The sequence below is a fragment of the Grus americana genome, chromosome 2, assembly GCF_028858705.1.
Source record: "Grus americana isolate bGruAme1 chromosome 2, bGruAme1.mat, whole genome shotgun sequence".
In the NCBI taxonomy this organism is placed as follows: domain Eukaryota; kingdom Metazoa; phylum Chordata; class Aves; order Gruiformes; family Gruidae; genus Grus; species Grus americana.
In genome coordinates this window covers 163,926,982-163,941,583 of record NC_072853.1, presented here as the reverse complement: position 1 = coordinate 163,941,583, position 14,602 = coordinate 163,926,982, and the positions used below count along the sequence as shown (strand labels likewise).

Here is a 14,602-nt window from a genome sequence, read left to right as displayed (position 1 = left end):
GTGCAGGAAGAAGGACGTGAGGAAGCTGCTGAGAGGGGAGGGGGGATACAGATAACACTACAAAATGCTACATTGCAAGATACAGAAATTTGATGTGTTTTTTTTTTTTTTTCCTCCCCCCTGGAACCCACTGAAGTGATCCTAGCAATGTTGTAGTAGCTAAGGGGAAAAAGAGTCCTCTTCTTAGGTTGGGAAGGAAACAAGCTGTTGGTGGAGACTGGCATGGGGTGGGCAGGCAGAGCAGTAGAGGGAATGGGCGCCTCAGTGCAGAGAAACTCAGCTGCTTTCAGACAAAAAGAAGATAAATTAGAGTTGTAGACTTCCCCTTCCTTCCTTTACCCTCTCAATCTGCTGCAGTGGGTTCCCAGGCTGCTGTAGCCAAGCTCTTATACTTGCAACCACATCTTCCCCATCTTCCTGCCCATCTCCCGCAAGTCTGCTATTGCTGCCACTTCCTCAGCCCCGCACAAAAGCCAGTGAAAGTGCTCGAGTGCAGCTGCATCTGATTCCATAAAGTGACTGAAATGTGTAAATAAAGATATTAGGACATCCTTGGTTATGTGCTTGTAGTGGTGTTGCAGCGTTTGTTCGTACCTTTAGATTTGGATTATCTGCTCTCTGTCTTGATGAATAACGTTTTGTGTGTTTGTTAAATCTTTCTTTCCTTCAGTTTTCTCCCAGAAATCAGGAGAAATAATCTCACCGTGGAGAAGTGTAGCAAAGATTTGATTGCGAAGAGCTTTCGGTGCTTTTGTTTTTGTTGGGTTTTTTGCTGGGAGAATACATTTGTAGTGGTAGCTGGAAGAGAAGAGAACTGAATGTGCAGGATTAAGCTTGAGGCCCCAGTTTCCTGTATAAGGGGAGAAGGAGCTCGCGAACCCGAGACGGCAGCCAAGAGGAAAAAGGGTAATGGGCAAACATAGACCGTGCGGTTTGCTGCGCTGCGTGCCAGCTGCTGCTGGGTGGATTTCCTACGGTGGGACACGAGCGACGTTTGGGACAGTCGCTGTCTGTGCAAAGCTGCCCTTTTGCTGCACTGAACACAGCAGCTAGATGAGAGCAGCTCAGCAGCTTCTTGTGGTTTTAACAGTTCGGAAAGCAGTAGGGGTTTATTTCTGGGAGGGTTTAGGTAAAAGAGCTCCTCATATGAATTTTATTATTTAAGACTAAAGCAAATGTTGAGAAGTAGGAAAATAGAAGTTCTTGGAGAAAATAACACAAGGAATTCACCGCTCTTTAGTTGAAGAACCACAGGTTTGTAGGAGGAGGCTCCCAGCCTGTCTCTTGAACACCGCAAAGCCAAGCAGCTCATGAATGCTGTTTCCAAAACCTTGCTGGGACCTCACTTCCCTTTGAAAGCTCAGTTAGAAATGTTTACAGCTTGCTTCCACAATCTCTGATCTGGGGACTGATGATCAAACAATGTTTACAAGCTAGTTTTCTGCAAACCAGTCACTAGAGCCTCTGTTTCCCATGTCTTGTACCTTAGATTTCTCTTTTTGTAGGGAATGTGAAGAGCTGCTTGAAAATCCAACCCAAAGTGCCAGTAACTTTATGATAAGTTTAAAAGGATTGGTAGTAAATTACATAAAGGATAAAACTTTCTGTTTCCTGCTTTCTTGCTGTGATAATAAGCAGCATATCCGAGCTCGTGTGAACCTGATACCTTAAAGAGGAGAAATTAAGAGATACCTTTAAAGGGTAATTGGGCTGAAAGTTGACTAAAACCTGTAGTTGCAGCCATGCAGTCAAGTCCATAACAAATTCTTCCGGTCGCCTTAGTAAAAATTACTCACCCTTGATACCTCTCCCTCATTTTACTACTCCTTCCAGCAGAGGCAACGCATAGAAATGAAGGCAAAGTTTGTGTTTGATATGTTTATCCTTCGTTCTGCAGATTGTAGTGTGTGTGTTCCTTTCTGAAAGGACACCTTGTCCAGTTCCTTAAGTGTCCTTAACTTGCTGGTGGCTTCCTCGAAAAGATATTTGAAGGCTCTGGGGAATTGAACTCGGCGATACTGCCTTCTAACGCAGGCTTGCCAGGCACAAACACTTAAAAATACTTCGATGGTAGCAGTATAATTGGACTCTTGCTTTCTGATTTCTCAAACATCTGGGTTCGTATTCCGCAGTTTGTTTATTTTTATACAAGCCTAAGAAGGAATAAGAAGCTCGAGGCTGTAGCGGGACCATCAGGCTGCAGACTCAAGGCTTAAACAAGCAGCACGAGATCGATGGGGCTGCTGTTCTTAGGACTCTTCTCTTCCTAGAAGTTTTCATCCTTTTCACGGGCAGTTATTTTGCTCCCTCTGCTCCCTTACAGAATTTTTGCTGTTGTAAATGGTTTTGCTAGTGGAATTTGGTTTTATTTACATATTCTATTAGTAATGTGGACTATGAATGCCTACTGGAAATCAGGATTCTCTTGACTCCTTCATGTAAACAAACCAGTTTTCATGAATGGCTGAGAAAATCTGTTCCACTTCAGATTATAACGCTGAGTTATGGACCAAAATGTATTATACTCCTTATTGTGAATACGGTAAGTGATTATCTTTTTTGATGGCAGGTATAAAGCTATACGGTATTGTTTTAGAATTGGTCTGATAAATGGTGAAATATTTTATTACAGCTTAATTATGGAAAACAGGAGCTTATGGTTTACACTTATTTAAATGTGTACATGAAACTTTTCAAAGTAATAGGGCAAATATACTACTGTTTCTGGAGGCTTAAAAAGAAGAACTGTTCTCTAATACTAAATTTTTAATGTATTATTCATGCGGAAGGCAAAGCTGAAAGCTTTTTTTCTCCTCTCAGTAGAAATGAACTTGAAGAATACATTATCTGTATAGAAAAAAAAAATAACGTACAGGACTGTAACTCTTGCTAATGCCGGAGTGGTACATGCAAATACTAGTGGAATTTCCTTAGGGGAAAGGAACCAGAATTTTGTTGAAAATAAGCTGATACGCTTATTGAATAATTCCTACAGTATTATTGGAATGCAATTCCTAAAAAAAGTCAGGGTAATTCTGGTTAGAATATGCTTTTTAGAATGACAGAGTGACTGTTTATTGAAGTTGCTTTAAACCCCGTGTATAAGAATTATTACACCTCTGATTTGGATACAGGGCTGGGCTACATATTTTTGGTACTTGTACCAGGTTCAAGCTAGCTTTTCCAGATATGTGCCTATGCATGCAATGTATTCATGCATATATGTATATACTGTTGGTTTATTAAGGCAGGCAAAATGTGTGTGAGCTTTTCTATCTGTGGCATGTAAACAGAATTTGGAAAAACATTTAAAGCTATTTAGCATTATGTAATACAATAAATTCTTTCAATATGGAATATTTTAAACCTGGTGCAAACTTCTGTTTGTAATTATATTTTTCTGCTGTCCTATCACTATAAACAAGAAGTATAAGCCAAGTGACATCATCTTTAGTGATCTTTTTCATTTGTACTTTTCAATATACTTTCTCATTCCTAGATCATGCTTGATTTAGTTGCCTGAAATGACTCAAGGAAAAGAAATACCAAGTTGCATGTTCAGACGAAAGCTCTCAAGATAGGTTTTTTCATTGCCTTACTCAAAGCTTATGCAACAATTAGTTTATTAATAGGAAAAATATCTGTAATTAGTAATAATCAAAGACCACAATTACATTTTGTGGAAGATATAACTTAGATTGTTACTGCCTGATGAGGTCCTTAACATTTAGGTATTTCCTACATATGGTTAATGCCGCTTCTAAAATACATTGGATAAAACAATGCGTGATACCACTGCAGGAATTTGTGCTACCTGTGATAAGGGAATAAAGTTGAGGTGTTACAAGCTAAGTACTCCTCTAGACCTTGCTATTAAATTATATGAGCACCACTCAATTTTTAATATATATTCAGCCCCAAGCTCCCAGTGAAAGGCTGTTTGTGTGCCTTACCTAAGAACAAAAATGAAGCAGGGAATTTTTTACCCTGGGTTTAAAAAGTTGTTCTATAGACAAAACATATGAAGCCACTCGTCCAAAAAAATGGAGATTCAAAGTGGAGCAGAAAAGTGAATCCAGTTCTCTTTAGACTTTTAACTGTGGTTGTCTCAATTGGTGGGGTTGATCTTTTCCTCTTTGCTTTGTTGTACATATATCTTATTAAGAAGTACAATACAGCATTGCCTTTTGTCACTTGATCTGAAGTTTTAAGGAAACCTCAATTCAACGTCCTCAGTCGTCACTTGGAGCAGTTAGTACCTTCTGGCTTTACTTGGATTTTTATATTGTCTTTCCTTTTAATGGGAGTATCCAAAACTTGCAGTTGCATGAGAGACTACGTATTCCTATTCTTTTTTTTTTTTTTTTTTACATACTCACTTCCAGCTGCATTCTTTAATGTTTGCTATGATTTTTCCAGTGACATAAAGCACAAACTGATGCCCATACAAATGTTTGTACTGTAAGCAGAAGAGCAGGAGGAGTGGCGCAGATTTGTAGAACTTGCATATTTATTTTTTTTTAAACATTATTAATGAAGATACACCTATCTTGGCGATTGAACAGGAGACTTAAGATAGTGGTGGGAAACTTAAAACCTGTGGCCAGAAAGCAGGCACAAACATTATGCAAGCGCTGTAATTACCTCGTGTTGTTATCGGATGGTGGTGAAGCATGTTTTAACATGTGGCTTGTCAAAGGTATTTGGAAATTGTGCTCGTCCTTCATTAAAGGAGAGGATGAAACAGCCTCTTCAATGCTTGGGCTCACCTAGAAATGTGCGCTGATTGAATAAGATCTTTGAACAGTTGAATTTTCTCAAATGAGGAAAAAAAAGCCCAGGTTTTGTGGATAATGTGTTTGCTTAAGTACTGCGTAACTCAGTGTCCAAGGCATCCTCTGTGTTAAAAAATTTTCCTCTTTCACCCTTGGCAAAAGGAGGGAGGAAGAGTGGAGACAAAACTGCTATCAAAGCCCATCCAGAAGCTTTGCCCTGTTTGTGTAAGCTCTTTCCCTTGCGAATTGTGTCGTGGTCTTCGAGCTGGTAGGCATGATATTTTTGGCAAATAATCTTCGGTGAAACGTTCTGTCATCGGACTCTTCTGTACCATGGCGTTTTTCTTGCAACGTATCACAGAGAACTCGCTGGAGTCCCCAGGAATCATGAAAACTGGGGTACGCTCAGCAGCTCATTGTGGGTGCGGGAGGTTGCATTTGATGTCCAGTGTTCCTGGTTCAGCCTTGGTGAGGAACCTCATGTTAATCCCTAGTCCTGTGTTTGGTTTTTGCTCTTCATACGAACGACATTTTCCATTTGTATTTTGGGTATGCAGATTGATAGTTTGGAGCAGTTAGGAAACAGTAAATAGTTGTGTTCATATGGGTAGAGGAGCAGAATGAAGGGGTTATTTTGCAGCATTTTTAGGGTAAGCAAGCTTGAGGGATTGTTTTCTGGCCTTGTCCAGCTCCACCGAGTTACAGGAGACTAAAGCAGTGATGTGGAGGATGGTGATCTTTCCCCTAACTGTAAATGTTTGCATATAAACAGCTGAGCTATTCATCAACGGCTCTCAGTGGAGAGACAAAAAAAAAATTGGCATTTTTAGGGTGGGCTCTAGTGTAGAGAAATCAGATGAATTATGACCTACAAGTGCTTATCAGCTGGGCTTTGTGAACGCTGCCTGCGGTCAGCTGGGCTGATGCCTGAGCTGCCAGGAGGTTAAGGAGAATATCTGTAGGAATTACTTGGGAGCTATAATAATTAAAAAAAAAAAAATAGTTCTCTTCAATGTGCAGACCCGTTACCACCTAGGAACTTCCCACCACTAGTTTTCTGGGTCCTGGTGGGAGATTTTTGGCAGTGTGTGTCTTAAAGATGCCAGACCTTACTTTGTTTATTTTGTAGGGCTGGAGTTCCTTGCGTTGGGACCGTGGGAGGGGACTCGTGCCTGCGTTCTTGCACACGTGTTACTGGAGCAGAGTTCTTCAGCAGAGAGGAGAATGCCTCCGTAGTGTTGCAAGAGTTAGTTCCAGATTTGTACTGTTGATCTTTGTTAAATGTTGTTCTGGGAAAATCCTGTTTGGACATGCATTTCTCTTGCCATGTTTTCCTATGTCCCCAAGAAAAACAAGATCTTCTAAGAAGGGCGATAATGAAGGCGATACGCAGCTATTTGTCCTCCTCGTTTTGATTATGGAGGAGTGGAAGAGATGCCAGATATTTATCTTGTTTTGCATCAGGCGTGCAGTTGCATACAGTGCTTTTCTGCTTTAGCTCTGCGTAGCTTCAGGAGATTCATTCAAACGTAGAAGGCTGTTCAGATTTTAGTAATTCATTGAATATACTGGGGCCAGGCAGAAGGAGCTAAATGGGCAGGGAGAGGCTCTGCCCAAACTGATAGCGCTCAGCTAATAGGCAGAAGGCGGCTTTTAAAATTGCTTAGACTGTGTTATAGTACAGGACAGAATACTTATTATCCCCTGAGAAGGGATTTTTGAAGCTGGTAGGATAAAGGGTGCACACAGCTGTGGCAGGTGTGACCGTCCTAGGCGACGCTTTTCTCAATGCAAGTTTTGCCGCCCGCAGCCGGGTATCCCGGAGGCACCCGTAGAGTTTTCGGTTAGAAATTGTTGTTGCTGTCCCCTTCTTCCGTCTCAGTTTGAGTTACGACCCACATTTGGGGGCGGGGGGGGGGGGGGGGGTGTTGTGTGAACACCTGCTCGCAGAGCATCTTAACTGCAAACTGGCAAAGTCCGAGTCAGTCAGAGCTGCGCAGAGAGCGTGAAATAACTGAAGAGGATTGATGCCGAGCGTCGGTGCCAGCTGGGGCTCTGTAAGGTTAGAGCTTCTTATTTTTGGGGAAGAAGAAGGGGGAAATCCTAAAGATGGCCTTCTAAGTGCTTGAGTATAGACTTAGATGTAGAGTTAATATGATTGAACATTTATGGGCCCATATGCTTGGGATTTTCCATCTAAGCTAAGTGTGAGAATTGTGCTGGATTGGCCATCTCTTTGGGGCTCCTGCATGAGATCATCAGCTGCTTCTCTCCCCTGAGCCTAATTGGGACCTCCGCTATTAGAAGCGCTGGTAATAAGGATCCCACCTCCCAAAGAGATGAAGAGTACGTGCTCTGCAAAACCTGACTTTCTTTAGCGCCGAACAACAGGACAGCAAGATCTGTTTAATGTAAATGGTAAAAGTCTGGCCCTTTTATCCCAAGGAGAAGGAAAAAAAAAAAAAAGATGCAAAGCAGCGGGGATAGTGTTGTGTCATTATATACTAAATAAACTGCTCGCCCTCGCCACCGCATCAGTGATGAAGGAAAACAGCTTTTTTTTTTTGCCAGATTGGGCAGAGACCAGCTGATCGGGAAGTGTTCTGCATAAACAGCTTGGGCAAGAACGTGGGCTGAGCGAGGCTGGGACCTGGGCGAGCTGTAAAACGAGAGTAATTTCTGTTGCATCATGCCTTGGTTATCTCTACAATTAGCGCAAAGGCACATCCTGAAGAAGTAAGCTAGGAAAGAGTTTTAATTTCTTAATGGGCACAGGTGCTATTTTTACCTTCTTTTATTCTACTCTTGATAAAATCAATATATGGCCTTTGTCTGGGGATAACAGGAGTGAGTTTTGTAGAATGTATCCACGTAATTACAAATTTCAGCATTTTTGCTCTGGTAAACAGTTACTGTAGTGTTTTGTTGTTGGGATTTTGGGTTTTGTTTTTTGGGGTTTTTTGTTTGTTTTTTTGTTGGGTTTTTTGTTTTTGTTTTTTTCCTGGTAGAATTAAGGAAACAGTTTATTTTTAACTTCTCCAAACTTGCAGTCCTGAAGACACTGGTTAATTTAACATCTTCAGTTATTACACAGCGGTCGGTTATTCATGCTTTCTCATGACTTATCAAGTGGCTAGCTTTCTGCTTTACGGGATGGTTAGAAGTTAAAGCATGGATATTAAATTGTGTGCGTTCCTTTTAGTACAAAGTTTGGGATATTTCAAATAGGTGAAAAGTACTTGATGTTCTGGGTATTTAGAGAAACAATTAAACGTGTCTGCAGCTGTTCCAACCTGCAGCTGAACTGTCAGCTCGGTAGAGGCATCTAAGTACTTGTTTAAGGCACCAAAATGCTTTTAAAAAAATCCCCTTCTGTTCAGCTTAATGGAATAAGAAAAAATAATTTATTTTCACTTTTTAATTATCTGAATTTCTAAGCAGGCAATAAACTGTGGCTTTGTTCTAGAAAGGAATTGCTGGAAGTTGGGCAAGTTTTGCTGCTTTTTTTGTCAAAACTGTAGTAACTTTATCAGACCAAGCTTGCAGTTTCCTGTATCTTTTGTTTCAGTCTTAATCTAGTTTTAGCTTTCTGATTATCATATTTCCAGGTGGGAATGTGCTGCTGTTAATAGTCTGGGAAAGCTGAATGGGTGAAATAATCTTCAGTCCAAAGTACAGGGTCAGAAGAGCTAGGAATTAATATTTTCTAGCTTATTTCAGTTGAAAATACGCTTAATATTAAGCAGTTCCTGCAGTCTGTGCTGTTACAGTGGTTGCTGGCATCACTGGAATTACCTTATAGATTGTTGGTGGTTATCATTTCAGGCTTTTTAATTCTTAATGTGAAATACTACTTTTTTATATAGTTTTTATATATATATGTATAAATTATAGACTTGCTTAATGAGGTAATTTGAACATTTTCGTAAAGGTGGTTTTGATATTTAGTTCAGATTTGTGTTTTGGTACAACATACACACCCAGCCAGTAAGGAAATAAAAATCACTGTATCGGACTCCTAAACATTTTTAAATTAATGTCAGATGTGCATTAGGTTTGACTGTTCCTTCCTCTGCACTCAGGTTGGGGTTTTTTCTGGGGGGGGTAGTTGATCAGGATTCAGATAGACATTTAGATGTTTTAAGCTTAATATGAGTACATTACGCTTGTCTTTCAAAAAATGACAGCGTGTATCCTACTGGCCTGTTTAAATACACCCCAGGGAAAAGGAGTTTGAAAGCCAAGGAGGGAGGGCTCCTGCTTCACCAGGGCAATGCTAGGTATTTTAGCAAATTATTAATGAGAATTTGCAATAGGCTTTGTGGGTTTTGGTGTTTGGTTTTTTTTTTGTTTTACTTCCCTCTTTACTTGGGAGCATAACAATAGATGCTCTGTTACAGAAAGATGAACTGTGGCTGAAAATTTTCATCAGTGATACCTGGCAGTGCTGCTGTTCCACAAGTGACACTTTCATTGAATTGAAAACCTGCAGTGGTTGATGTTGTAATTACTTTAGATTTAATATAGTTACTGAATACATGTAGATCTTACTGAAAACTTAAATTCATCAAAATTCTTTCTAGCTTGACTGGTGAGGGCGGATGCAACAGCTTGAAGAAAAACAGCGGCAAATAAAACTGCAAACATTTTTCTCTCTGTAATATGCACTTGTATTACATGTCCGTAAATATTGCAAGTATTTTAAAAAAAAAAAAATTTATGAAGGTTGGGTACAATCTACTCCATGGAAGCTAAAGCTGGAGAAGAAATTACTTTGGCAACAATTCCTCTAAGTCAGATTCTGTCCCAGCAGATACACTCAAGCGTCTTCCGGACTGCTCCTTGAGAAATCCCTGCAACTAAAGATGTAACAATTTAAGTTTATAATCAAAATCTGATGTTTTAATTGTGCTCCAAGAAGCACTGGATTCAAATAACCTGCTAAAGTGATACTAGCTATAAGCTGGCTGTAACTTGATTTCAAGAGCGTTTTTAGTTGTTAGAAACAGCTATTACTTCTAGATTATATTAATGACCGAAGCACAGATGATACAGTGATTTAGAGAAAGTTTCCTCTTCCAAATGAGTGGGCTTCCTCTTTATTCCTTTGTATCTGGGTTTCAAAATACAGAGAAATTTGGAGAGGGGCAGGGAAGAACAGAGAAAACAGTAATTGGTCCAAATAACTACATCTCTGCTAAAGTCAATGTCTTTTTCAAGTTACACAACTTCTATTTTTTTTTTCAAAGAAAGAAGGTAAATATTTCATAAGTAGCCATGCATGTTCCTTACTCCATTAAGACAGTCTTTTCCAGAAATTACATGATTTAAATAACTTTGGATCAGTAAAACATGTTAGCAGAAACGCCGTTCTTTTAAATCTGTACTTTCTCACAGAGTGAATGTTTTATGAGAACTGCACTTAATATCCACAAAATAGCAATAGGTTGGGAGAAATAAGTGGTAATTGGAAATAGGCATCAAAGGAGCTACAAAAAAAAAAGGCATCCTAGTTTGATTTTTACTATTAGGAATCTATCTTTTGGGGAGCAAACTTCGGATGAGGGATTTCCCTGGCAGGAATGAGACTTGTAGCCTGTCCCAAAATATCCCCCGGGAGTGAACTCAAAATTCACAAGGTGAAATGAAGAAACAAAACTTTTCCTTGCAAGGGAGCACCCTTTAACAGCATTTTTGCGACATGAATCTGTTAGAGAAGAGCTGTTCCTAGGAAAGAGATGAAAAAGCTTGCAAAAATAGCCTAATGCTTTTGGATTTGATATCTTACTGAAGTATTTGCTGCAAAAAGTACAGTGGGGAATGTCACTGTCTCTATGCGAATATATCTTACAGCTATATTTAGGAAAGTAAATTAAGCTTACTCTCAGACGAGCGAGGTTTTGGTAAGGCTTTGGTTAGACGTGTAATATTTTTGAGGGGAAAGAGAGTAGAAGAATTTCTTTTACCTTTGGGTTTTATAAACCACTTGTCTCCTACTTTTCAAGTCAAAAAACAAATACCAAAACCTGTCACCTGTGTTCCAGTCAACCTGTTTGCAGCAGGAGGAAGAACGAAACTCCGCTTCACTTTTGGAACCAAACCTCAGGCTGTGAATTTGGTCACTGGGAAGGGAAAAACCCCAAAACATCCATTTATTAAACTGAATAAACTTGATAAGGAAATGAGCCAATCACAGGTATGGTGCCTGGTGATATTCTTTAGGTTCAACGACTTGATCGGGTACAATACGTGCGGTGGGTGGATAGCTTGGTGTTTTGCACGCTGTGCCTGTGGAGCACAGGAAAAGGGGCTTTTACAGCTCTTAGTAACTTCGTACTGATCTCAGGGCATAACTTCTTCAGGAACACGCGGCCTGGGGCTGCGGAGGCCGTGTGCGTGTCTGTGCCACGCGCGAGTGTCTGTCCGTACGTTCATACCACGTGTAATAAGAAAACGCACTCTGCAAAAGTGCTTTTCTTTAGCTTGCTTTTCTCTCTTTGTTTAATCAGCATTGGTTCAAAGACTATTTTATATTTTATTATTATTATACCAGCTTTGAATTAAATTAATGTTGGGGAAAACCTTTAACTGCTTTGCTTGTGTGCCGGCTTCGGATGCCCGCCCGTTGCTCGCCTTCATCCACTTTTCCTGTGCTGCTCGGCATTCAACGAGTTGTTCTTTTCTGCCTTTCCCACCATGTTACGTGTGAGCTCAATCCAAGGCAGAGCAGATCGGATAGTGTACATATTTTTGCTCTATAAACACATGCTTGTTTACATTTGCTTCCTCGCCGGTTTGACTCTAATCCTCTTCCGATGCCAGAGGGTATCAGCCGTGACTAACAAACTCCGAGATACTGCCGTTCTGACCCCGCGTGCTGCTCATATTTCCATTTGTTTGTCTCTCCTCTGCCTTCCCTCCCAAGTATTTAACAAATCATTATTAAATATCTTCCAGGATTTAAGAGGCCAACCTGGGAGCAATTCAAAAGAGTCGAGATACATGAACATATGTTCTGGTTACTAACTGTTTGTTACTTTACGGTTGAAGACGAGTGCGGAATCCGTGTGCCTTAGTGCTGCACGTAAAATAAAATTGAAATCTAACAATCCCCTTTTTTGCAAATAGGCCTTTTTTGCTGTACAAAAAGATTAACTGTTCTGATTGACTGTTGCAGCGTGATTGTAAGCTGCTACTAATAATTGGCAAAACCCTCCTTAAAATAAAGTCTCTGACATATGTGCAATTGCTGCTCACTTACAGCACCCTGCAGAAGCTCAGCATTGCAGATTTTGCATCTCTAAACTTCCAGGTCTTTGCTGATCCAGCTTCACAAAACCGTGACATTACACCAACATTGCAAACACATCGAATTCTTTTTATCAGCAGAAAAGGCTGGTTTAGATTCATAGGCCACATCTGCTGGTGAACTTTGTGCAGTCTGCCTTTTTTTTTTTTTTTTTTTTTTTTCTTTTTTTTTCTCTTTTACTAGAAGAAAGGTTTGTTTGTTGGCCGCCCGCTCGGGGCGGGACAGGAATGTAATGCATGCACAGACTGCGCAGTATTTCCTGTTCAACTGCCGCTCCAAACCTCGGCGCTGGGAAAATCTCCAGATCCAGCAGCTCAGTCATTGCTCAAACAACGAAGAAATGCTGCAACTTCTGAAATGCTTCGATTTTTATTTTTTTAAATTTTTTTCCCCCTAGAAAATATAGGTTTTTAAGTGAATCTTTATGGTGTGCTGCTGCTTTAAATGTACGGATTCTGTGGATATTGCTTCTACACTATTTATAGATTATTGTGGCCGAGACAAAAAGTTACGTTTACTGAAGCACTATAGGTACAGAGAGATGACTCCATAATGTCCCTGCAAAAAGTTTATTTTGTAGCATAATATGTCTCCATAATGTTGCCTGCGTGATTCAGTTAGGTTCGTTTTCCATCCAGTTAAAAGTGGTAGTAAACTTTTGGTACTGGAGCTACGTTTGCATTGTTTGCTGTATTTTATTTTGCCCTTAAACTGTTTTGAAGTATGACTTTTTACATTGCATGAATTTTACTTCAGAAGTGAAATATTTTGTTTTAGCAAAAGGAAAAAAAAAACCTAAACTTCGAATTTGGTCACTTCTGCCAGTGGACACTAAACTCTGGTGCCGCAACCTTGCCTTGTGTGTAGTGTGAAAGTGAGATGAGGAGTTTTATTCTTTCTTTTAATTTATCTTTTTTTTTTTTTAAGTCCTTTGTACATGTGGCAGCTCTGTTATCATTTCAGACTACCAGCTGATGGAAGAGTGACTTTTTGAGGTGGTTAGTTATTTATTTCCTAATTTTATATTTTTTTAAGCAGATGTATGTTTTGAGAATTTATATCCATATGTTCCTGTGGAGCATATGAAGTGCCATGGCTTTTCAAAAAAAGCAAATACTAGGAAAAGGTTTGACTGTGAACTCTCTGTGTGTGCATACATGCATATACAGATTAAAAAGAAATGTTGTATATCCTTGTAGTGCCATTTTTGTGCATTGAGCAGCTACTCAGCGCTACGTGAAAAGGAAGCGAGCGTGTCCAGGTCAGTGTAGTAGACCAGGGCACCCCATTACGGTCCTTGATGCTCCCTCGCACAATGCCACGTGCTGACCAGGGGGATGGATGCCAGCACAGGACAGGTACAGAGCACAGCTCGGGCTCTCCTCTAGCTCAGAGAAGAACCCAGGCAAGGCTGGATGGGCACATTCATTCCTGTTTAAATGCAGTCCAGCTGTAGAAGGCAAAGGTACAGCAGCTCCCCGGCTCGTCTCGCTGGAGGACTTACTGGAGGTGGACATCTAACTTCTTTGTATTCTCATCCATCTTCTGTCCCTGGTTGTTCCAGTGGTGAGTGATACAGGCACAAAAATGAAAGTGCTAAGTGTTAATTAGTTCCTTCCTGGATCACAAGGAGACCTACTTTTCAGTCCTTTGGAGATACAGATCTACATATACTGCTTCTCGAAATTGGAAGTGGTCTCAGTGTAGCCCTGTTAGCTTGTCAAGCACTGGAACAGGAAAGGAGGCGGCCAAAATCTGCACTGTTTAATTTGAACTTGAAGGTATTTCGCTCAGACCGTGGTTCAGCGGGTTAATTAGGTTGTTAAAACAGGTTTTTACTTTTCAGCTTCATTATGAAATGTGGATGCCCCTGAAGCAGTGGATCTGCCTTCAGTCTTCAAGCTGAAAAAATGCAAGGAGTTGGGCTCTGACAGATGCTTTTCTTTTAACGTAGTACTTCCTAGTAGCAACCCTCCTAATTTTTTGAATACCGCAACACTGCGAGACAGCACAGGTGTTTAAATCATGGCTTATATGAGAAGCCGAAGCATATGAAGGTTAAACCACCACATACATTGTATGTCCAACCAAACCTCACTGTGCAGACTGAAGTGTACCAACTGCCTTGTGGTTTTGGAATTTGCCTTGGGATCCCTCGGGTTTTTGTGCTGGTTTGAGCCTTTTCACGGGTTCTTATCCCTCCTTGTCAGTTAAGAGGCTTCTGTGTACAGTTGCTGGTTTTAACATTTATTGGCTATATCTCACGATGCATCACAGCCTTGTACAGAGTCAGCAGTGCCGAGTTCTCAGTCCTGTAGTAAAAAAGTGACTTCAGAATTTCATTGCTTTTGATCCTTAGAAAATGAGCATCCGATAACCAACAGCAGGCATTTAATCCATCCAGATTTGAAGACTGTAATAAATCATTTATGTAGGGCAAAAGAAGTTTTTTGGTTTAAGCTGCTGCAACAAAAATATTTCCAAAGCTTTGTTTGGTTAGGTAGAGGTCTTTTTTCTT

At 40.3% G+C, this 14,602-nt stretch overlaps 1 protein-coding gene across 18 annotated transcripts in view; it reads left to right on the top strand.

Moving 5' to 3' along the window:
* Positions 1-14,602, top strand: part of CTDSPL (CTD small phosphatase like) — an 86,355-nt gene that overhangs the window by 26,633 nt on the left and 45,120 nt on the right. For 5 of the 18 annotated variants that reach the window (XM_054817805.1, XM_054817803.1, XM_054817801.1 and 2 more), the window contains exon 1: positions 2,018-2,542. The exons of 6 other annotated variants lie outside the window; for them this stretch is intronic. In XM_054817805.1, coding sequence (XP_054673780.1) covers positions 2,461-2,542 — 82 coding nt within the window. In that variant the 5' untranslated portion in view covers positions 2,018-2,460. Of the gene's footprint in view, positions 1-2,017; positions 2,543-14,602 lie in introns of those variants that run through there. 7 more of the 18 variants (XM_054817814.1, XM_054817812.1, XM_054817819.1 and 4 more) reach the window with 6 other exon arrangements.